Source organism: Eubalaena glacialis, chromosome 7 (assembly GCF_028564815.1).
Source record: "Eubalaena glacialis isolate mEubGla1 chromosome 7, mEubGla1.1.hap2.+ XY, whole genome shotgun sequence".
Classification (NCBI taxonomy): Eukaryota; Metazoa; Chordata; class Mammalia; order Artiodactyla; family Balaenidae; genus Eubalaena; species Eubalaena glacialis.
The window spans coordinates 5,787,011-5,810,241 of NC_083722.1; the positions used below are offsets into that span (position 1 = coordinate 5,787,011).

At 42.7% G+C, this 23,231-nt stretch overlaps 1 protein-coding gene across 2 annotated transcripts in view; it reads right to left on the minus strand.

Moving 5' to 3' along the window:
- Positions 1–2,590: 2,590 nt before the first annotated feature.
- BLOC1S5 (biogenesis of lysosomal organelles complex 1 subunit 5) overlaps positions 2,591–23,231 on the minus strand; it is an 80,285-nt gene continuing 59,644 nt past the window's right edge. The window contains exon 5 of one of the 2 annotated variants that reach the window (XM_061194805.1): positions 2,591–3,344. In XM_061194805.1, coding sequence (XP_061050788.1) covers positions 3,174–3,344 — 171 coding nt within the window. In that variant the 3' untranslated portion in view covers positions 2,591–3,173. The remainder of the gene's footprint in view (positions 3,345–23,231) is intronic. The other variant, XM_061194806.1, reaches the window with a different exon arrangement.

Consider the following 23,231-nt stretch of genomic DNA (forward strand, 5'->3'; position numbering starts at 1 on the left):
TATCCTGGGAGAAACCATAATGGAAAAGAACATGAAGAAGAATATATGTATGTATGTATAACTGAGTCACTTTGCTGTACAGCAGAAATGAACACATTGTAAATCAACTATACTTCAATAAAATAAATTAAAAAAAAATAAAGTTGTACTAAGTAAAAACATGAAAATAAAACATACAACTCAGGGCTTCTTATTTCTCCTGATGTATCACTTGCTCACTCTCTCTCCTCTGTCCTCTCGCCAATGTGGCTGCTGGGCAGGAAACTGCTGGCCTGTCAGAAACGTCCTGGGGCGGACCCCTGGACCAGCTCAAAGCTCGTCACTGGGGCCAGTGCTTCCTGCCTGCTCTTCCTCCTTTTCCTCTGGATCGCTGGAGTGGGGCGATGGGAAACTTACTCGGTTCTACCCATTCTCAATTACCCAGAAGACGCTGTGCAACCCAGACCCACCTCAGCCTACTGCCATTCCACCCTGCAGGGCAAAGGCAAAGTCCCAGATGAAATTGAACTTGGCTTTCCTTTGTTTCACTTTGCTATTGTACCCTGTTCTTATATTTCCGTTGGAGTCTCTTCAGAAAAGAGGGCTGACTGAACCGCAGCCCGATTTGGAGATTTCTGGGTTTCCCAGCCAAATAAAATATTACAACAATCTTAAAAACCATCTCCCTGATTTTTTTTTCACTTTCTAAAAATAATCAGAAAATTCACTAAAATTATAAGAGGAGTCTATATAACTGCATGCTTACAGATTCAACAAACTCATTGAGATGGAAAACATTTCTGGAAAAAATGTTACCAAAACTGATGAAATTCTGAATAGACCAAATATCAAGAAAGAAATGTAGACAGTCATCAAAGAATCCTCCCAATAGGCTCTATGTTTCTACTGGTGAATCTTATCCAATTCACAAAGAAAAAAAATTCCATAGTATAAAAACTGTTCCCAGATATAGAAGATAGAAAGCTATTTATTCATGTCTAGAAAGCAAAGGTAACACTCATGTTAAAATTATTATTATTGAAAAATAGTAAAAATAAAACAGACTGATCTGTCTATTGTTAATGGAATTAACTTCAATTTCCATGAAGTGCAGTCCTGAGTATTAGTTTAAGTAGTGAGTTCTTTCCCAGATGGTTGTGTTCACCCATATAAATGCTGGTGGCTTTAAGGTACAAAAGAAGGTATCACGGTCTTTAGAAGAAGGGCAGCAGCCAGCTAAAGTTGAGTATAAGTAGTAAGAACCCAACTCTGGGGTTCTAGAAGGTCACGATCTCTCATCAAGCAGAGGCTTTGACCACTAAATCACTTTTTCCAGGGAGAAGTTACAATCCTAAGACAGTTTTAATCTCACTATCAGAGTCTGTATTTCAGAATGTCATATTTAGAGCAATTCTAAGACATACGATATTGCCATCCTTTGCAGACCCCTCACGTAAACGAGAAAGTAATTCACCCAAGAAAGAAAGAATATCCTCTCAGATGGAAGACAAGGAAAAATTAGGGCACGCTAAAATGGAATGCAAACGGGAGTCCCCAGAAAATGAAACCTAACATTCAGATGTCAGACGTCTATGCTCTAGGAAGGGAAGCGGGCACTGCAGACTGTTTTAAGCAATGCGGACGCAGTGGGAGGCTGCCCGGGAACCTGGGGCACCAGGAGCCCCGCAGAGGTACCACGGGGGCCAGGTTCTCAGGTGAACTGTCAGAGCAGAGCAGAAACAGCCCCAAGACCAAGAATCAAGACAGCAAATGAACCAGGAACATAAAAGCGAGAAGTCATGAAGTGTCTCACTCCAGGCTGCAGTGGAGTCTGGCCTATGGGATACCATCCCTCTCCTGTTCCCACTCTCCGCCCACTCCCACCCCAAACATGCTGTCCCACTGAAGAGGAAGGGCAGGGGCTGGCCGGGAAGGACTGGAGTTTACTTCTATAGCCTGGAACACTGAGACAGATTAATAAAGCTAAATATTTTAGACAGTGAAACAAATATATACCTTCAGTTAAAGTGCCTATGAGTGGTACTGCACTAGTCATTCTGCAAGTATTTCAGGGTCTTTTAGGCATTCATTCATTTAGAGACAAGACACAGTTGCTGCCCACAAGTGGAAGACGCAGAAAAATAATGAACAGGCAACGCAGCCATAAAAAGGATGAAGTTCTGCCATTTGCAATAACATGGATGGACTTGGAGGGCATGATGCTCACTGAAATGCTCCTTCAGGCAGAGAAGGACAAATACTATAGGATATCACTGACATGTGGAATCTAAATATCAAAACAAACTGGTGAATATAATAGAAAAGAAACACGCTCACAGATATAGAGAACAAACTAGTGGTTACAAGTCCTCAATTCACAAAAATTAGTTTAAGACAGTTCTTTGACCTAAGTGCACAAGTTAAAAATACAAAACGTCTAAAAGAAAACACAGAAGTTTTGCACGTGTCCTAATATAGCCAAATCCTTGGATCTTTATCTAGGGAATTGACTTCAAACATACTTTGAGCGTTTGCTCAAAACTATTTAGATGAACACTCAAAATGGGCAAAATTGGGTTAGGTTTTGAGGAATGAAACCTATGAGTGTTTACTGGATACTGACAGAGACCACAGAGATGGCTGGAGGATACCGTAGTCGGCGCGAGGGTGGATTGATTCCTGGCTCTACTGGCCCGTGAAGCTTGGATGAGTTAGGTAATCTTCCTAAGCCTTCTCTTCATCTACCTGGTAAGTTTTTGAGGGTTACGGTACATGAGAGAATCCATGTAAAGCTTTTAGAACAGTGGCCGTTATCCAATAATACTCAGTGTAAACACAAAATGCTATTATTAGTGTCACAAGACCTTTGGATGAGTGTCCTGTCTGTTTTCCACATAGCCGCCTTTCCCAGGCTGTACAGACACAGAAATACATGTGAATTACCAATAACACCAAGAATATATATTCTCATTCACACACATTCACACACATTCCACGTGTTTTTAGGAACGTAAGTGGTTGTTTTCATAAAGAGTAGAGCCATAAAAGCAAATTTAAAAGGTTGGGGTAGCATCTGGTGGATACCATCCCAAGTTTCATCAGGGGAAAAGGTCACGATGGGAGGGAAGAACACACTGAAGGAAGGGGTTTAGGATGCGACAGTGTGAGAGACACAGAGACAACCTACAAAGAATTCAGGAGGAGGAAAAGCAAGTTGCTGAGGGGACTTGAAAAAACATCATGTGAAAATTATTCCCTGGGAATTCCCTGGCGGTCCAGTTGGTAGGATTCGGCGCTTTCACTGCCGAGGGTTGGGGTTCGATCCTTGGTCGGGGAACTAAGATCCCACAAGCCTCGCGGCGTGGCTAAAAAACAGAAAGAAAGAAAGAAAATTATTTCCTTAAATCCATGTGTTTGTTTAACCCAGAGATAAGATAGAAGGGTGTGTTCAACCCAAAAGAAAAATTGGGCCTTTTCTGTGCGTCCCTTCCCTTCTCCCCAGACGCAGAGCTATTTCCAGTGGGCAGAGAGAAATTTCAGTTCAATAAGAGAAAACTGCCTAACAGTGAGAGCCATCCAGTATTGGGACAGAGCTTCAGGAGCTAATGAACCCCCGAGGTCCCCGCGTTCTCGGAGGCTTAAGGCGCTGTTGACAGCGAGGTCTTGGGAATTGCCGGCTTGTTTGCTTCTACCTGGAGCACCGTTACGACTTATGCTCTTGAATGTAATGCGGTCTTCTGGGCAACTTTTAATTTAATTATCCGTGAGCAGGCTTTTCCTGATATTTAATGAAGTCTTTACAAAATCGGCTCTAGTATAGCTAGGTGGGTACTAGTGTTCTGGTTTGGAGTCAGTTCCTCTGCTGACTTTCTCTCTCTGTGGATTCACACGGGGCATAGGCATCAATTCAGCAGTAGCTAGAAGGGGAAACACTCCAGCTTATCCCTAGGAAACATCAGTGACAAAGCTCTTTTATTTTTATTTATTTATTTCTTTTTTCTTTTTTTTTAGACTTTTATTTATTCCTAACGTTTTTATTGGAGTATAACTGCTTCACAATGGTGTGTTAGTTTCTGCTTTATAACAAAGTGAATCAGTTATACATATACATATATCCCCGTATCTCTTCCCTCTTGCGTCTCCCTCCCTCCCACCCTCTCTATCCCGCCCTTCTAGCTGGTCACAAAGCACCGAGCTGATCTCCCTGTGCTATGCGACGGCTTCCCACTAGCTATCTATTTTACATTTGGTAGTGTATATATGTCCATGCCACTCTCTCACTTTGTCACAGCTTACCCTTCCCCCTCCCCATGTCCTCAAGTCCGTTCTCTAGTAGGTCTGCGTCTTTATTCTCGTCTTGCCCCTAGGCTCTTCATGACCTTTTTTTTTTTTAGATTCCATATATATGTGTTAGCATACGGTATTTGTTTTTCTCTTTCTGACTTACTTCACTCTGTATGACAGACTCTAGGTCCATCCACCTCACTACAAATAACAACTCAATTTCATTTCTTTTTATGGCTGAGTAATATTCCGTTGTATATATGTGCCACATCTTCTTTATCCATGCATCTGTCGATGGACACTTGGGTTGCTTCCATGTCCTGGCTATTGTAAATAGAGCTGCAGTGAACATTATGGTGCATGACTCTTTTTGAATTACGGTTTTCTCAGGGTATATGCCCAGCAGTGGGATTGCTGGGTCGTGTGGTAGTTCTATGAGAAAGCTCTTTTAATTTCTGTTTCCTTCTACTTCTATTGCTCAGAGATCCGAATGAGATAGAGAAAAAGCGAGAGATTCTTACCAGGCCATGCAGAGGGATGTGGGTGCATAGTGGGCATGGATTGGGTAGAAGGAAAAGAATAGGGAGCAAGAATGAATTTCCAGACCTTCTGGGCACAAGTATAGACAAAAAGGTATTTTATAATCTATTACACTAATTTGGATTAAATATAGCATTGTCCTGATGGATCAGAGCAGATGACTGGCAATTGACATACTTGTTATTTCAAATGAGTTACGATTAAGAACTACAACAAAAGTGTATCTTTAAGCCGGATATTACATTGACTTGAAACTTCAAACAGAGCTCCTTATAAAACATTCTGAGAAAGTTGCCTTTGGTGTTGAAAGTTCCCATATTTGGTTTCAGGCCAAAAGTGACTTTTTCCCCCCTGCATGATTTAATAATAAGGCATTCAGTCATCCAGGGGCTGCCTGCCTGTGAAAAAGCACCATGGGCCTGCAGGGCGCTCCCCACCCCCAAACATTCTTCACATTTCACTGTCACTGCCCTGCCTGTTCCTATTAATCCCAAGAGGGGTGCTCCCTACCAAGATCCCTACCAAGATTCCTGAATGCAGAATACCTCAAGGAGGGCCCTTAGGCTGACTGCGACCTTGTGTGGAAATAGAGACTCACCACCCTAAATAAACAGAAGGAAGGTTTATTTATGGAGAGAGAAGAGCGGGCGGGGGTGGGGGGTGGGCACAGAATCTAAAGCAGCAGAAGCAGGGAGGTTCATTCCTAAGCCCTCACTTTAGTAGGGAACCAGTATGGACCCCTGGAGGCTCTTTTAGGGACAGTAAGGGAAGTGATGCAGGAGGACACAGCAACCGGATTGTGTGGCCTTATCACACTGAACTTGCAGGAAAGAATGCTAGGGCTCTCTCAAAGCAGAGTTTCCCTGATGGGAACCAGGAGCCAACTCAAGCTGAACAAAGTTTGGCCCAATTTCTCTAATTTCAGAGTTAAGGGCAAGTGGTCCTTTGTGGTCCGAAAACAGGTCTATTCGCCTCCAAATCCCATGTTCTCAACTACCACACTTCCCTGGCTTCTGCGCAGTGTAATCCTAGAATCCTCCCTGAGCGTCCAACCACCCACCCCCCCAGCACTCTCTATCATGTTAGCCTAGTTTAATACTGTTTTCATAGCACTTAGCACATATTGAAATTCTCTTGTATATCTGTCTACTTACCTCCCCTACCACCAGACTGGGATCTCCCAGAAGGAAGGGGCTGTGTTTTGTTAAATGCTGCTCTATCCTGATGCTAGAACACTGCCTGGCCTAGAGGAAGTGCTCAAGAGATCGGGGATGAGTGAATCAATGAACGATCAAGTGAATGAACGGATGCACTAAAGAAGTGGGGTAGGAAATTTTGATTGGTGGGATGTATAAAATAGAATACCAAGGAAAAGGAAAGGAAAATTGAGATTAGTCTGTTTGCAACCTACAATCACCTACTGCTTGCCAGCTCTCCCTGCCACTCCCAAGCGACCCAGCCCTACCTCAGGGTTCAGTCCCTAAGCCTGCCTTGCGAGACACCTAGTGGCAGTGTGGTCAAGGGCACAGGGAGGAAGTTCCCTTGGAACATGACCAATGACCTTTGATTCTGAAGGGCTGAGGATGACTGTGATCCGCCTATAATCTAGCCCTGAAATTCTCAACCAGAGGGGACCTCCCGGCATCTCTGGGGCGAAAGACAAAGTGAGGAAGTGTGTGGAGTTTAACACGGTCTGGGTTCTAATGACTTGTTCGCTTTTGGATCTTTTAACACATTATCAGGGAGCCTACGTTCAAAAAAAGCTGTAAAGTGATCTAAATAATGGGATCGGACAAGACTTACAGAAAATCTTAATAACCAGAGAGAGTTGAGGATGAACCCGAAACTTGGAGTTTCAATGCCCAGGAGGACAGTGGTTTCTGTAAACCATGATGGGGGACTTAGGACAAGCTAATTCAGGGGATGAAGCTAAGCATAATTTGGAATTTGCTGAGCTGCAGATGGCAGGAAGACATCCTGAGGAGCCTGCAGTGGAATGTAAGTAAGCCAGTGAAAAGGACAGAGCTGGAGACACGAGCTAGAACCTTATACAAAATCTGGATCATGCCCCGTGGTACCACAGAGATTATATAGCTGGTCTTTGTCCCTAGTTCCTGGCCCAGAGATCCAGAAACCCTTGAAATTTCCAGAGTGACAGGAATGTCTTTGTTATGCTAATGAGATGACTCAAGGTGGGTCCCTAGAGAGCTTCAGGTTGGGGCTGGTCACCAGAAAGACCAATCACTTGATCAGAGGGTGGGAATTTGGGACCAGCTCAACCTCCAGGAAGGGGGGACTGGAGATGGAGTTCAATCATGTGGCCAATGATTTAATCAATCGTACCTACTTAATACGACCACCCCCTAAACTCTGGGGCTTCCTGGTTGGTGAACACCCTGATGTGCGGGGAGGGGGCCCACCCAGATTCCACATGGAGAGGCACAAAGGCTCTGTGTCTAAGACCCTCCCAGACCTGGCCCTGGGTGTCTCTTCCATTTGTATCCCTTATAATAAAACTGTAATCATAAGTACAGCACTTTCCTGAGTTCTATGAGTTATTCTAGGGGAACCCTTACATTTATTGCCAGTCTGTCAGAATCACAGGTGCCTGAGCCTTGGGGTTGGTGTCAGAAGAGAGGGCAGGCTTGTGAGACTGAGCCCGTAACCCTGTGGAGTGTGACACTCACTCCAGGTAGCTGGTGTCAGACTGTGTTGCAGGACACCCGCTTGGTGTGCAAACAGAGCACGTCCGAGTTGCCACATGTATTACACAATGGTTGCGAAGGTGTTCAGGGATTTTTAGAAGCCTAGCTCCAAAAGGAAACATTACTGAATTTTATATTTTCTCTCTCACCATTCTGAGCCATTAACTGACAATAATTAAGAAATACTAAATGTCACAATGGGTGATGATTTTGCATACATTTTCTCCAAGAAATACAGAGTTAAGACGATCACCCTCATATGGGACACTCCGTTGAGGACAATCGTGAAATCAGAAAGGAAAAAACTTAATCTTTATCAGCTCAGTGGCTTGTGACCACCTAGAGGGGTGGGATAGGGAGGGTGGGAGGGAAGGAGACGCAAGAGGGAGGAGATATGGGAACATACGTGTATGTGTTACTGATTCACCTTGTTGTAAAGTGGAAACTAGCACACCATTGTAAAGCAATTATACTCCAATAAAGATGTTAAAAAAAAACTTAATCTTTAAACTTTAATATGTAAAATGACAGACTCTGAGGAAATATAGGAAAATTTATCTCTGCTTAATTCTAGGCCTCTTTATTCCATTAATTTTAGGATGCCACTGATTTTTAAGATGATGAGTTTATAACAGACTTTTGGGGGAGATGGGGAAGGAAAGTAACACTGTCACATTAAATATAGAGATCCATTGTAAGATGCTATTCATTTCAGAAATGTAACATGTAAGAAAATAATCAAGTGCATCTTAGATTTGAGAAAATACGGCAATATAGTAGTAATTAAGATTGTCTTTGCTTCTCTTTAACTTTCAGATGATTTGCCTTAAAGGTGTTCAGTGTCATCACTTTTCCCTTAATCCATTTTCTGTTCTAAAATATTACTGTCTCAAAAGCATAATTGTTTATTAAAAAAAACTGTCTAGATGGGGGATAATGTGGCTGAGATAAAACAAGGGCCTATTTCATTCCATTATTAGCATTCTGAAAATCAAAAAAAAAAATAATTTATCACATTAACTGAATTTTGGAAAATAATTCTTCACCAATTACCCGTTAGTATCTTCTATACTGACAGAAACCAGTTTTGTCTCATATACACACATGAACTGCAGGCCTTGCATGGAGTGAGCAGGTATCATTTCCCCACTAGGTCCTATTTTTCTATATGGAGAAGATGACTCAGAAGACATCCCTAGGGCTTCTGGATTGCTACATCCTTTCCCACCTGCCCTCCAGATGGCCGGCCCAAGGGAGGTAGATCCATAAGATTCAGAATTCTCTTTTTAGGGCTCTGTGCACTAAAATCCCCTCATAACAAGTAAGTCAGTGCTATACCTTTCTGACCTTGAAATTTCTGAGTTATCTATATGAAGTTAGTGAACTGCCCAGTGCAAGAAATGGGCTGCTATTGATATCAGATAGCTAACCACAATCTTAAACAGACCAAGAGGCTAATGACAAAAATGCTTCAACCAAGATGCATGGTCCTAGACGCAAGAGGAGGGGATATGGGGATATATGTATACACATGGCTGATTCACTCTGTTATACAGCAGAAACTAACACAACATTGTAAAGCAATTATACTCCAATAAAGATGTTAAAAAAATAAATTAATTAAAAAAAAATTACCTTAAAAAAAAAAAAAAGATGTGTGGTCCTTACCCAAACCGAAGCAATCTGTAGCTAAGCCTCATCTTCACCTGCCAAAATCTTACTGAAAATATGTTGCAGAGGAGCCAGGAAACATGGCTTTCATTGAGGTAAGACTCATACCCTGAGATCCCTCTCTTCAGGGGATTTAAATGACCAACGTACAAAAACAAACCCATCCACATATTAAGAAGAAAGGAGTGCTGTAGAATCCAGAGGGATATTTTTAGGTGACCTAGCACAACCCCTGGAGATGATGCTGATTAGTTTACAATAACTGACAGAACAAGAGTGGGTGTTAGGTGAGGGGAAAGAGTATACTATATTTACAGACAGTGTAATTAAGTTACTGACAAGGGAGCTTTCACGTTGGAATCTTAAGTCACTCTGTAAACATCAATTATGTATCAAGATTCCTATAACGCAGCTCTGACATCTGCTTTGAGTCCTTGTTGAAGAACAAGCTCTGTGACTTTGAAACAGAACCCAGATGCCTTGCTCTCCACTGCCCTCTCTCAAACGAATAAAGCTGATTAGCACTCACACGCTACACAGGACTTGTAGTTTAAGTGATTTACAGTACAGTATTGAACTTACTACTAAAACAATCATTCCCTTATTGCTGTTTTAATTATCACTCTAAAAAGTTCTGTGAGACAAGGAAGGAAATTTTCATCAGAAATTGACAACGGAAACTGGCAAGGGTGGTGCCACTTGGTGCATCTAACCTTTGAAGCTGAAACAGCCTGCAGAGCAATGTGTACCATCCCGACATTTAAGGACAAGTGAGGTGAGTAGAACAGTTAATACTAGTTTCAGATGCCCTTCCGGCAGCTCAGAATAAGCAGGTCCAGCCTCCTAGAAACCTTCAACTACATCTCTAGGTAATCAAAGCCACCCCTTGAGAATGAAGGACGTGTCAGACACTGAGAGGGTGATTTATAAGACAATCAAACACCCATCTCATCACACCATCATGTATTTTTTAACCAAAGCAACTGAAAATGAACAGATTCTCTCTTTCAGATGAGTTGCTTGCATTAACAGTTTTTTGTTGTTGTTTGTTTTTCTTAAAATCACATCTCTGGAAATTCTTCCCTGCAGCATAAACCATTAAGCATTCTTTACAGGACTCAGGAATAAACTCAATCCTTCTGGCTGACTCAGGAACACTGGCACGTGTTGACAGCCAGGACCGGGCACCAGGAAACCATGTGCTAACTGGCTGCTCCATCCCTCTTTCCTCTTCAGCGTCTGCCAGGTGGAGCCCCGACTTCCAGAGCGATTCTGGCTCTTGGTCGCATCCTGCTTGTTATCTCTGTCTGGCAAACAACTACTCTGTGCTTCCAGAACAGGCACCGGTGATAAGTTATTCTCAGCCCGCTCTGCCAAAAGTTTTTTTGGCCGACAGACTGAGGAAGACTATTGTTGTTGCTGGCTGTTATCTCTTGCCGACTCTGCTTGGCAGATGTGCGACTCCGTCTCTCTGGTGTGGAAACAAGGAGCTCGACTCTGGATGAGTCAATACACTAATAAACAAGGGGCACGGAGGAAATAGCAACCAGTCTTGAAAACAGAAAAAGAAACACGTGGAGGTTTACTGGATGCCGAGATGTTTGTCCGCCACAGCATGCCTCTGCTTTATCTCACTTCACAGCCTTCCTATCGGAGAAATGGGGAAGTTCATCGTGTATCAAGTGCGAATTGGCTGTAATGTTTGTGCGTTACTTACATAGCACGGAAAGTATTTTTTGGTGCTGGGGAGCGCTGTTTTCTTTCATGGCGAATTTATATCTTCGTCATTCATCTCCCCTTTGGTCGGACCCCATATTCTAGGAAGCCCTCAGTCTATCAGGACGTTTACTGTCTCCTGAACTGATCCCCCTGAAATCAGGGAAACCATCCTGACTGTGGCCTCGGAAGTGCCTGCGGTGAGATAAAAACGGCGCGCGGGAACCCTTGCGATGGGGAAGGCTCTGTCTCTGAAGCAGAAGCACAGGGCCGCGTGGGTGCACATCGCGTGTGCCTACAAACACGGCACGATGCTGGATCCCATCACTGGCCACAGGGACCAAGCACCTCTCGGCCTCTGCACGGGTCACACGGGGGCCAAACATCAGGCTTCAGAGATTCAGCAGGAACCCCGTGGGCCCGCGGGAGATGAGCACTCAACCTTGAAGGTGTGGTGTGTCACAAGTGGAACTCGTGAGGACATGCAGGGGGACGAAGCCTGCTCTACTCCCAGGACCACCTTCCTCTCAGAGGTCTAGGATGGACAAGAGTGGTGTCACACAGGATTGGGATCACAGGAGAGATGGGACTTCCTTGAGGGACTCAGGGACACCTCCTGTCACCCTGTAGCTATACCGTCATATGAGGGTGACCAAATCTCTCAGTTTCCTCCAGAAAATCCTGGGTTGACCCTGGCATATGTATTCATAATACCATTTTTCTCACTCCAAAGTGTCTTTATTTGGATGGTAAGCCCTCCTGTCAGTCCACACCCTTTCGGGGCTCAAGATAAGCTCTCCTAATGCCACAGCTGCAATATTAGGGCCACTCACCACCTGGGCTTTTATTTAATGTGGTTTCAACAAACATTTGCTCAGCACCATGGGGTACAGCAGCCGCTGTGCCAGGCAGAGGGACAACGACATGAATGTGAGACAGATGCAGGGTAGATGACCACCCTGTGTGAAATGCACAGCAGAGGGACGCACAAAATAGGACCTGGGCGCTGCTGAAGCGCCAGCTTAGGGAAGATCCGCCCGCCCACTTGGATAATCAGCTGGGGTACATGCTGGCCCACAGGTGGGGTGGCGGTGGTGGCGTGAGTGGTGGGACCAGAGAGAAAACCATAAATCCGTGGGGCACACGTGTTTCTTGCTGTGCCCCGGGAGCCTCATCAGCACTGGAGAGCAGAGCGTGAACAGGGGCACAGGAGCCCCTGCATTTTCCCCTAAAGATATGCACAATTTTTATTTTCAGTATTTACTTCTGTCGGTGCTTGGCTACTACCAAGTATGTAAAGTAAGTCCACTCTTCTTTACGACTGAAGGTCAACAAGGGAAACTTCTCCCTCGCTTGTCCTTCCTCATTCCCACTGGCAGCAGACCATCCTCCTGGCGTTCTCATCAGCCGTCAGCACTGATGCAACACTGAACACATATGGGTTTTTCTCATTATCTTTTCAGTGGCTGAGTGAACATGCCTGCACTTTTTTTTTTTCAGTATTTTATTTTATTTTTTTGTGTGTGTCTCCATATAAATTTTATTTTTTAACATCTTTATTGGAGTGTAATTGCTTTACAATGGTGTGTTGGTTTCTGCTGTATCACAAAGTGAATCAGCTATACATACACTTATATCCCCATATCCCCTCCCTCTTGCGTCTCCCTCCCACCCTCCCTATCCCACCCCTCTAGGTGGTCACAAAGCACCGAGCTGATCTCCCTGTGCTATGCGGCTGCTTCCCACTAGCTACCTATTTTATATTTGGTAGTGTATGTATGTCCATCGTGCCTGCACTTTTAAACCTTGCTTATGTTCACCCTTTCTACCTAGAACGTCCTTAACCGTCTCCTTCATTTGTTGAAAAGCCGATCACACTTTAAGACCCAGTGCATATATCGACTCCTGAGAGAACCCAATCCCGATCTCGTGGGATGAGGATCAGCACTGCTCCTCATCTAATTCTCTGTATTGACCCTTGACGGCACATTATCATGTAATTAGCATGTCATCACGTCCTAGCAATTTGTGGACACTGTCCACAGCTAGACTCCGAATTCCTGGACACCCGACTCTGTCTCCGAGTCACCTTTCCAATTCGAGCATTCAGCCTAGAGTTCAGCAAATAATAAATCCCAGTTTGAATAAACATAATCATAGGGTTTTATCTTTTAAAAGTGTACAGCTCAGTGAATCATCCAGAGAGAACAGTCCTGCATGACTATCACCCGGTCAAGAATTAGAACATTACCACCACCCCACAAGCCCCAATCACTACATTCTCCCACCTCCCCAAGGATACCACTATTTCGACTTCTATCACCACCAGATATTAGTTTTACTGTTTTGAACATGATATCAATGGAGTCATATCGTATATATAATTTTATATTTAGCTTGTTTCACTCACATTACGTTTGTGAGGTTCATCCATATTATTATATATGGCTGAGTTTGTTCATTTTGGGGGGCAGTACATTACTTCATTGTATGAACATACCACAATTTATGTATCCATTCTGCTGCTGATGTTTATTTGGGTTCCTTCCAATTTGGTGTTCTTACAAACCATGCTCTGATAAATAGTCCTGTGTGTGTCTTACGGTACACCTGGGCTCACATTTCTGTTGGGAATGGACTTGCTAGGTCTTTGAGCAGATCTATGTTCAGTTTTAGTAGATAATGCCCAAGTTTTTCCAGAATGTGCCAGTTTATACTCCTACCCGCAGTATATAAATTCCCATTTCTTCACATCTTGACCAACACTTGGTGTGGCCCGTCCTTTAAACTGCAGCCATTCTGGTGGGTGTGTGTAATAGTGTTGCACTCTAGTTTAATCTGCATTTCCCCATGACTAATGTGAGTGGGCACTTTTTCATATGTTTATTGGCTATTTGGATATTCTCTTTATGGGCTCCATGACTAATTTGTTTGGCTACACATCCCTTGTTATAGATGTTATAAATATGTTCTCCCGCTCTGTGGCTTGCCTTTTCACTTTCTAAGGTTACCGTTTGAAAACAAAAGTTGTAGATTTTAAGGAAGCCTAAGTCTTGTCATTCATGGTTAAACTTTTAGGATCCTGTGTAAGAAATCTTTCCCTTCAAAACTCATGAAAATATGCTCCTAACTTATCTTCTAGAAGCTTTATAATTTTATCTTTCATATTTAAACCTGCAGCTCATGTGGGATTAATTATTTTTTGCACGGTATGGAAGTTGGGGCCACATTTTATTTTCCATGTGGGTATTCAATTCACCCAGAGCCAATAATTGGAAAGACTGTACTGTTTCCTACTGTTATATTTTTCATTATATCCCCTGCCCCTCACCCTTTTCTGTATTTTCTAAACTTTTATTTTTTCCATGCTTCATTCTGGATATTTTCTTAAGATGTTTCTTTCACTCCACAAGTTCTTGCTTCAGCTGTATCTAATCTGCTAGAAAGCCTATCTTATTTCCTTAAACATATTAGTCAGTTATTTTAAAGTCTGTGTAAGATAATGTCATTATCCAGATCCCCTGTGAGTCCATTTCTGTTGTGTATTGTCTCTCTTGGGATTTAATCACATTGTCTTAACTCCCACGTGCATGATTATATTTGACTGAATTATGGACATTTTATATGAAATGTTGTAGAGAGAACTTAAGGCCTCGGATGATGGCTATATTTCTCCAAAGAGGAATATAAATTTGCTCTCAACAGACATCTAGGGCTATAGCAGTTTCAATTATCTTAATCCAAGCTGGGATTGAGGTGATTCACAGATGAACTACAGTGTCTGTGAGGAATGGTCTATTTCAGTACATACTGACTCCTTTCCAATCTAAAGTGTTTGAGGTACGCCAGCCTGCTGCCACGATGGACCCCAAACTCAATTTCTGGATCCCCAGTCCTGTGAGTTTGTCAAAAACTTTGCTCAGCTTTTCAATCTCTCAGCTACCACTTCTGGAACAGGCAGAGGTCCCTAAGGAAAAAATGGGCCCAAATGCTCATTTCTCTGTAATTTTCTTTTCCCTGATCTTGGCACTATAATTATTCACTAACTTGTTTGCACTCTATATATTCAACCAACTAAAAAAATATTTTTTTGTTCTCTGAGGGGGGTTGATCTGAATTGACTAGTCTGCCCTTAACCGAAGCAAATCTCTACCATAAATGTTTCATCACCGCCACATATTAAATACCTATCCATCCATGGTACTATGCTGAGAGTATAGCAGTGTACATAATACATTTCACGTAAATGAAGTGTGCAATTATTTCTAATTCATTACAGAATATATTTGCAGCATCACTTGTTAGAGAGCGTGTCATCACTGTGGGATTTGACAGGATGGTAGGGAGCAGACAGTGTACCTTAATCCCACAGACTTTACAGTATGGAGGGATCATTTGGGTCACCTGGACTTCTTTCTCCCCATATTACAGAGGTAGTAAATGACCCCAGGCAAGGTGAGTAATTTATCCAAGATCATACAACCAGCTAGTGGCACAAGTAGATTTTTAGAACAGTTATCACACTTCCTAGAGCTCTGAGTTCTTCCTTCCATAACAACCTGGTTTGCTGTTTGAAAGTATCTACTTCTGAGTTGGAATTTCAAGTATGTTGATATTAGGAAGGAAATGAGGTTAGAGCACTTGACCTGATAGGACATTCCAATCATTAGGCACAACTTGAAAAAAAAAAAGGCTTAAAGGCAGAAATAGGTTGATCAGGTGAAGAAACTGATGGATTGTTTTGATGAGAACAATGAAGAAAGCAGACAGGCTGCCCAGCTCTTAAAAAACATGCAGACGGTGAACGCTGTTAAGGAAGCACCTTAGAATAGAAAAGCGAGGCTCTTGTTTTGCTATCTGCAAAAGGAACTACCCTGTGCTTTAGTTCACGAAGCAATTTTTTTTTTTTTTTTTTTCTGGCAGCGAGCAGCGTGTGTGATCTCAGTATGTGGGATCTTAGTTCCCGGACGAGGGATGGAACCTGCACCCCCTGCAGTGGAAGCGCAGAGTCTTAACCACTGGACCACCAGGGAAGTCCCTACAAAGCAATTTCATGCAACTGACCATAATAATGGTGAAATTGAGCAGGAATCACCAAAGGGAGGCAGTGGGCCACATCATGTCCATCAGTCAGTGCCATGGTAAAAAGCAGGTCAAGATGAAAAGGAATGGCGAGGAAGGGAGGAGGGCCATCATACAAAACACATTCAAAGAGAAATAAAAGTTTTGTGGAAAATGGAAATTTTTTTCTGGACTCATAGATTTTATAAATGTAGGTTACCATGTAACTGTACAGCACTCAAACTAGTCATAAAGGAGTTTGCAGTGGTTTATCAGTTGCTGCAAAAGTCCAAAACATTATTAGTTACATTGTGTGTCTCCATAACATCTCTGCTAGTAAAGATACCTGCTAGGGTGCTGGGGACTTTAATGAGAGACTCCTGGGAGGTTATGTTACTAGCATCCCTTTTGAGCCATATTCATTTGTTCATTCACATACTATGTCACTCATTGGAGAAGCACTTATTAAAATTTATGCTAGGAATGAAGGAAACAGATAAAAGACATGGTTCCTGCTGCCAAGAAGTTGCTTGCCTTACCGATGGAATTTCCCAGTACCCCATGTTGCTCTTGGCTATGCAAACATTAGATTCTTAGATTTCTACTCAAGGTTATTCCACTTAGAAAATGAGGCCTCACTACTGTTCGCTGAGGTTGTCATTCAGGTATAAGGTGGGATCACAGGTCCTGTTACAGCACCTGAGTCACAATGGCAGCCTCTGCACGGTGACAAGACTGCACCCCTTTCCCTAAAACTGTGTGAAAACAGAGAAACAGTATCATAACATTGCTTTTGAATCTTCATAAAAAAAGAGAGCCAGTGCTCTGCCCAGGAAGGAAGAAAATAGCTGTATCACTTCTGTATATTTGCTAGGACGCTAATGTCAAAATGGGCCCAGACGTTAAGGGACACTGAAGCTGGGGTGGCATCGCTGTTTACAAGTCAATGAAAAGCAGATCAGATCAGACACCCAGGTCCTTGGCTGGTGGCTGCCGTATTGGACAGCTCAGATGCATAACACTTCCTTCACCACAGACATTTCTATTGGACAACGTTGGAAATGGACTGGGTCTCCTAAAACAGTGGAAAGTTGGGATTGCACATGGTGCCAGTGGGTTTGGCTAGCAAAAAAGGAATTCTAATTAAATATAATGAGAGATCTTCTTTTAAAAGTTCAGCTGGAACTTTCTAGCATGTAATTAAGCCAAAGAATAATGACCAAAACAAGTTTCTCCTGGCTTTGGGTGTTTGGATACTGACTGTTTTGAATCTTGTCTGTAGGACATACAAGATGCCATGCCCCGTGTTCGGCCACCAGGTGGGCCCGGGATCACTAATTGGGTAGACACCATCCAGCTACTGGCTGACAGCAAAGGCCCTGCAATGCAAAGCCCTGAAAAAGGCAAGCGGGGAATTCCCTGGCGGTCCAGGGGTTAGGAATCAGGGCTTCCACTGCAGAGGACCCGGGTTCGAGCCCTGGCTGGGGAACTAAGATCCTGCAAGCCATGCGGCGCAGCCACAAAAGAAAGAAAGAAAGAAAGAAAGAAAGAAAGAAAGAAAGAAAGAAAGAAAGAAAGAAAGAAAAAGGGAAACGCATTCATCCTGCACACTGAACGAATGCTCTGTCTGCCTGCGACTGTATTCCACAATGGGGGAGAAATGCCTTTAACAAGAGGGTCCTCTTATTCATGTGATTGGACACTTAAAGGTTTGCCCTTGACCTGATCACATGGGAGGGACAGAATGGAGTCCTTCGGCAGTGGGTTTTGTTAAGTGCAACTTACCTTGCTCACCTTGACATAATATTCTATTTTACACCCCATTTACTTGCTCAAATCCAAGTCAACCTGATACCCATTACTCTTGATCTTAAAACATAAGACAGAGGTACCTGGGTGCAGTATTTCTTGAGTCATGTGGGTAAACGAGACCTATAACAATGTCAAATAGGTAACCGGGGCTTAATGAGATTGGTCAGCACTAGTTTATGTCTTCTGTCTACCCCCTGGTGGAGGGATTCATTACTAGTTGGAGCCAAAGAAGGAAAGAGAAAGAGAAAAAAGCATGAATTATTTCCTGAATATCTATTCAGTCCCTCCCTCAATCATCTGGGGTTTGTTGTTTATACGAGACTGCCAGCTCCACAGGAGGCGAGCTGAAATCCGTTCTTTCCCTTTCAGCCCGTGCTTTCCTGGGAAAAGCAGGAGCAGGACAGCAGCAGGAGGGCTCTGCTAAAACTCTTCATTCTGAACTGAAGGGCCCATCACTCTGGGTGCAAAAAAAGAAAAAAAAGAATGATGAGCTTTGCTGCCCTGGCAGGTCTGGAATCCTTCCTTTGGCTGTGTATGATATCTAATGATTCAGAGGAAGTACTGTCCATTCTTCAAAGCAGACCTAGCCAATTGTGTAATGTTTATTCTGAGGCACTGGAAGAAGCCAAAAAAGAAGGGAGGTTGGGGAGAAATTCCTTCCTTTGCAATGATCAGCTTACATCCTGCACCACCAGGTCTGATTACCCTTATCTTTTCTTGCATAACGACAGTGTTATGACTGCACAGAAGTGACCAGACTTCCAAAAAAAAAAAAAAAAAAAAAACTCCAGCCACAATATTTGACTCTATGCCTCTGGCGGTAAATCCCTTAGACTGGCCACACGCTGCGTGAGAAGCTATTTCCTTTGATTTATTCATTTACCAGTTCTCACCTCCATCAGGTGTCCCTTGTTCTTACATTAGCGAATGAGGCGAAAAGAAAAGTCTGTTCGACTCACAGACAGAGAACAGACATGTGGTTACCAAGGGGGAGGGATGGTTTGGGAGTTTGGGATTAGCAGAGGCAAACTAGTATACACAGGATGGATAAACGACCAGGTCCTACAGTACAGCACAGGGAACTATAGTCAGTATCCTGGGATAAACCATAATGGAAAAGAACATGAAAAAGAATGTATACATATGTATAACTGAATCACTTTGCTGTATAGCAGAAATTAATGCAACATTGTAAATCAACTCTACTTCAATAAAATTTTAAAAAAAGAAAAGTCTGTTGGTGTTGCATCATCCCTTTCATTTAGGCAGATTTCATCTAATCTAAATATCCTTTCATCTCTTTTTCTCATATTGCATACTGATTTTAAAAATTTGTTCTTTTTAAAAACTAGCTTTTTAAAAAACTGAGTAATACCAGGACCCAGTTAAAATTATTCAGGCACCACAATATATAGAAAAAGTAAGTATCTCTCCCGCTGCAGACCCTTGTCTCCCCAGGCCTCACCTCCAAGCCAGTCGTTATTACCAACTGCTGTGTAAACTCCAGAAACAGCCAAACCCACGTGTGTGTGCATTTCCTCCTTTTAAAATGCATTTTCACATAACAATATATTTTGGAGGTCATTCCATTTTGTCATCAGTAGTGCTGCTTCATCCTTTTTCATGGCTGCATCGTATTCTAGTTTGAATACATAATTTATATAACCAGTCTCATACCGATGGATATGTATGTTTCCAGTTGTTTACTCATATATGAAAAGCTCCAACAAAGACCTTTGTATACATGTCTTCACATACAAGTATGTGCACTTTAAATGCTGATAGATATTTCCAGATTGCCCTCCAAAGAAATTACATCAACTTATACTGTCACGACTGTATATAAGAATCCTTGCTCCCTACTTCCTTGCCAAAACCATCTAATAATATTCACCATCTTCCATCAAATGACAGCTCTACCTGAAAAACCACATGAGGTATAGGGACCTCCAAATAAACATTAGGTCCTGACACTGAGCCTTCTACCCTCTTTTTTTATATAAATTTATATATTTATATATATATATTTATATATAAATTTATTTATTTTATTTTTTTATTTTTGGGTCTTCGTTGCTGCGCATGGGCTTTCTTTAGCTGCAGCAAGCAGGGGCTACTCTTCATTGCAGTGTGTGGGCTTTCATTGCGGTGGCTTCTCTTGTTGTGGAGCACGGGCTCTAGGCGCGCGGGCTTCAGTAGTTGTGGCTCCCAGGCTCTAGAGTGCAGGCTCAGTAGTTGTGGAGCACAGGCTTAGTTACTCTGGGGCATGTGGGATCTTCCTGGACCAGGGCTTGAACCCGTGTCCCCTGCCTTGGCAGGCGGATTCTTAACCACTGTGCCACCAGGGAAGCCCTACCCTGTCTCTTGTGAAACCAACGTCCCCTGTATAAGCCCTAATACCTAACAGAGCAAAACAAACAAGATGAAAAAAACAGAATGGGATATATGATCAAACCAACTAGCGCCGCCTAGAGGCTCCTTACTTTCAGTACTGCCAAGTTTGCAAACTACTTTGTACTGGTAATTGTGCGTGTGCTTTTTGAGGGTGGGGTAGTGAGAGGAATCCATAGTTTTCATCAGATTCTCAAAGTGGTCTGTGACTGCTGCCAAAAAAGCTAAGAATCACTGACTTAGACAATAAAAACGAAAGAGAAAATTAAATGTGTATAAAAATTCAAGTGCCTGATTTTATGGCTTAATGTAGATAACTAAATAACACTGTAAACTTACACTCTTAATACATAAAACAATGAAATCACGCTAGAGCATTGATTCTCAAATTCTGGACTCAACAAATTTCTAAAACAAAGTTTGTCGACCAATATGGTTTTGCCAAAGTTCTATTACATCAAGTAGAGATGTTAACAACAACAACAAAAAGTTACTATGTTCTGTCATCATTTTATAAGACTATTTTAACACCCAAAAGTAGGAAAGATGTAACCTTACAGTAAAAGGCAGTCCTTTAAATTGAATAAGTTTAACTCTTTAAAACTCCCTACTCTGCCCCACATTTTCTCACTTCACCATCAGCCCTCAAGTCTGAATGACACAGACAGGAAAATGCTGTCATGCATCACCACTGTCTGTGGGCCGGCCCTCAGAAACTACTGCTATCAGGGACCTGTATTTTTTTTTTTTTAACATCTTTATTGGAGTATAATTGCTTTACAATGGTGTGTTAGTTTCTGCTTTATAACAAAGTGAATCAACTATACATATACATATATCCCCATATCTCTTCCCCCTTGCGTCTCCCTCCCTCCTACCCTCCCTATCCCAACCCTCTAGGTGGTCACAAAGCACCGAGCTGATCTCCCTGTGCTATGCGGCTGCTTCCCACTAGCTAGCTATTTTACATTTGGTAGTGTATATATGTCCATGCCACTCTCTCACTTTGAGGGACCTGCTCTTATATTCAGGAAAGTTGGGGCTCCTTCACTGTCTTGTTTTTGGTCTGTGCAGCTGAACGATGTAGAGGAAAAAGCACCAGATTTTGAGTCTTGGATTTGCCATTAATTAACTTCAGTTAAGTTACTTAATGCCTCTTTGAACTTCAGTTCTTACATCAGATGAGAATAGTAACCCCTTTCCTGCCTACCTCCCAGGACTGACCAGTTCAGATAAATAAATATAGGTTTTTTGTAAACTATGATTTATGATACAACATGCAAAGTTTATTCAGCTAAAGAGGAGTGAGGTCAGGACTCAACCCCATGACTCTCTGGGGATCCCATATTCTTAATCGTTAGGATATACCCTTTCCTAACATGATATAATTATTACTGTTATTACTACAATTCTTATATGTTTTCATTCCAACCACTGGCTGAACATACAATAGTTACTAATTTGCAAGACTCGGGCTCCTTTGATATGTTAGCAATACCTGTGCCTACAGATGCCAGCTTTTAGTCTAATTAACAAAGGATTTGCTCAGGAAACATTCAGTTTAATTTCTTTTTATCTTCAGATATTAACCTTTGTAGATAATCATAAAGCCTATTAGGTAGAACCACGCGGCTATACTGCTAAGAAAGAAGGCTGAGCATTATTGTACTCAAACTGAACATATCTTATCTGGTGAAAATGTAAAAAATGGGATGTAAAATTAGAAATGTCAGGTCTTTTGAGCAGTGTAGTCACTTTACTAAATCTTCCGTAAATTATAGGTAGGCATTAAAACAGTATGTGAGGCTTAAAACAAAACAAACAAAACAAAACAAAACAAAACAGTACGTGAGCTTGCTGAAGGCAAAAAATTATACTCTAAGGGACTCTCTGGTATACTACATTTTTCTCATTCATTCAATTTTGTGATTATCTAGAATAAAACATTGTTGACTTTTTCTTTTAATCAAGACAAAATCACCTCTAGTTAAAGCTGACTGTAGCTTTGGTAGGTCAGGGAGGTCAGGGACATCAGGGAGGTCAGGTCCACAGCGGGGGAAGCCATGGCCAGGGCACTGGCAGCGGGATGGGGTCTCCCAGCAGGGAGGGCGGCACTGAGGGCCCCCCACTTGTGCTGCCAGCTGTGCGAGGTGGTGACACCCGGGCCAGCATCCTCCCACGTGGCCCTTCTTCCTGTTCTTTATTCCCCCAGTGCGGGGCCATGTGACCGCACACCTTTCTTGGTGGTGTCACAAGCGGAGTCCCAGAACCGCCCCCCTCGCCACCCACACTGCTGAGAGCCACACCCTCAGCCGCGTCCGCCAGCTCGCTGGCCTTCTGGGTCTCTGTGGCCTCCAGCCTCTACCCTTTGCCCAGCTTCTGAGGCCCTACAGAATCAGCTTCCACCCGATTTATCCCATCGCTGTGCCATTACTTCACCAACCCGACCTTACGTCAGGCATGAAGAGGACTCCACCTTTCTTTAGCAGACACATTGCTGGTACTTCTTCTCCTCTCTGGAATTTTCTACCTGCTCCCTCTGCAGGGTCATGTAATACAGGGTATAGGCTTTGGAGTCAGACAAGAGTAGGTATGAATCTCACTCACATTCTTTCTATATATATTTTTAAAACATTTATTGAGTGGGTACAGTATGTCAGAAACCGCCAAGTTCTTTGCCTCATTAGTTTTTTCATCACACTAAATCTATGAGGCAGCTGTTGTTATTGCCCCCAGTTTACAGGTGAAAAACTCTGCAGTTCAAAGACATTAAGCATAGCCAGTCAGTAGACGAGATGGGATACAGATTCAAAAATTCCTGGAATTCAGAGCCAATAGCCTTAACCGCTACTTATTAGCAACCCTCTAGTTATATGAGCTTAAGCAAGCTATGTAGCCTCTCTAATCCTTAATATTCTCATGTATAAACAGGGATATAAATGTCTACTCAGCAGGATTAATGAGATTACGTATACGACGCCACTATCAAAGAGCCTGGTGTCTAAAAGAGGCTCCTAAATGTTTCTCTCTCTTTTCTTTTCTGTCCAATGACATTCCCCTCATCTTTTACAT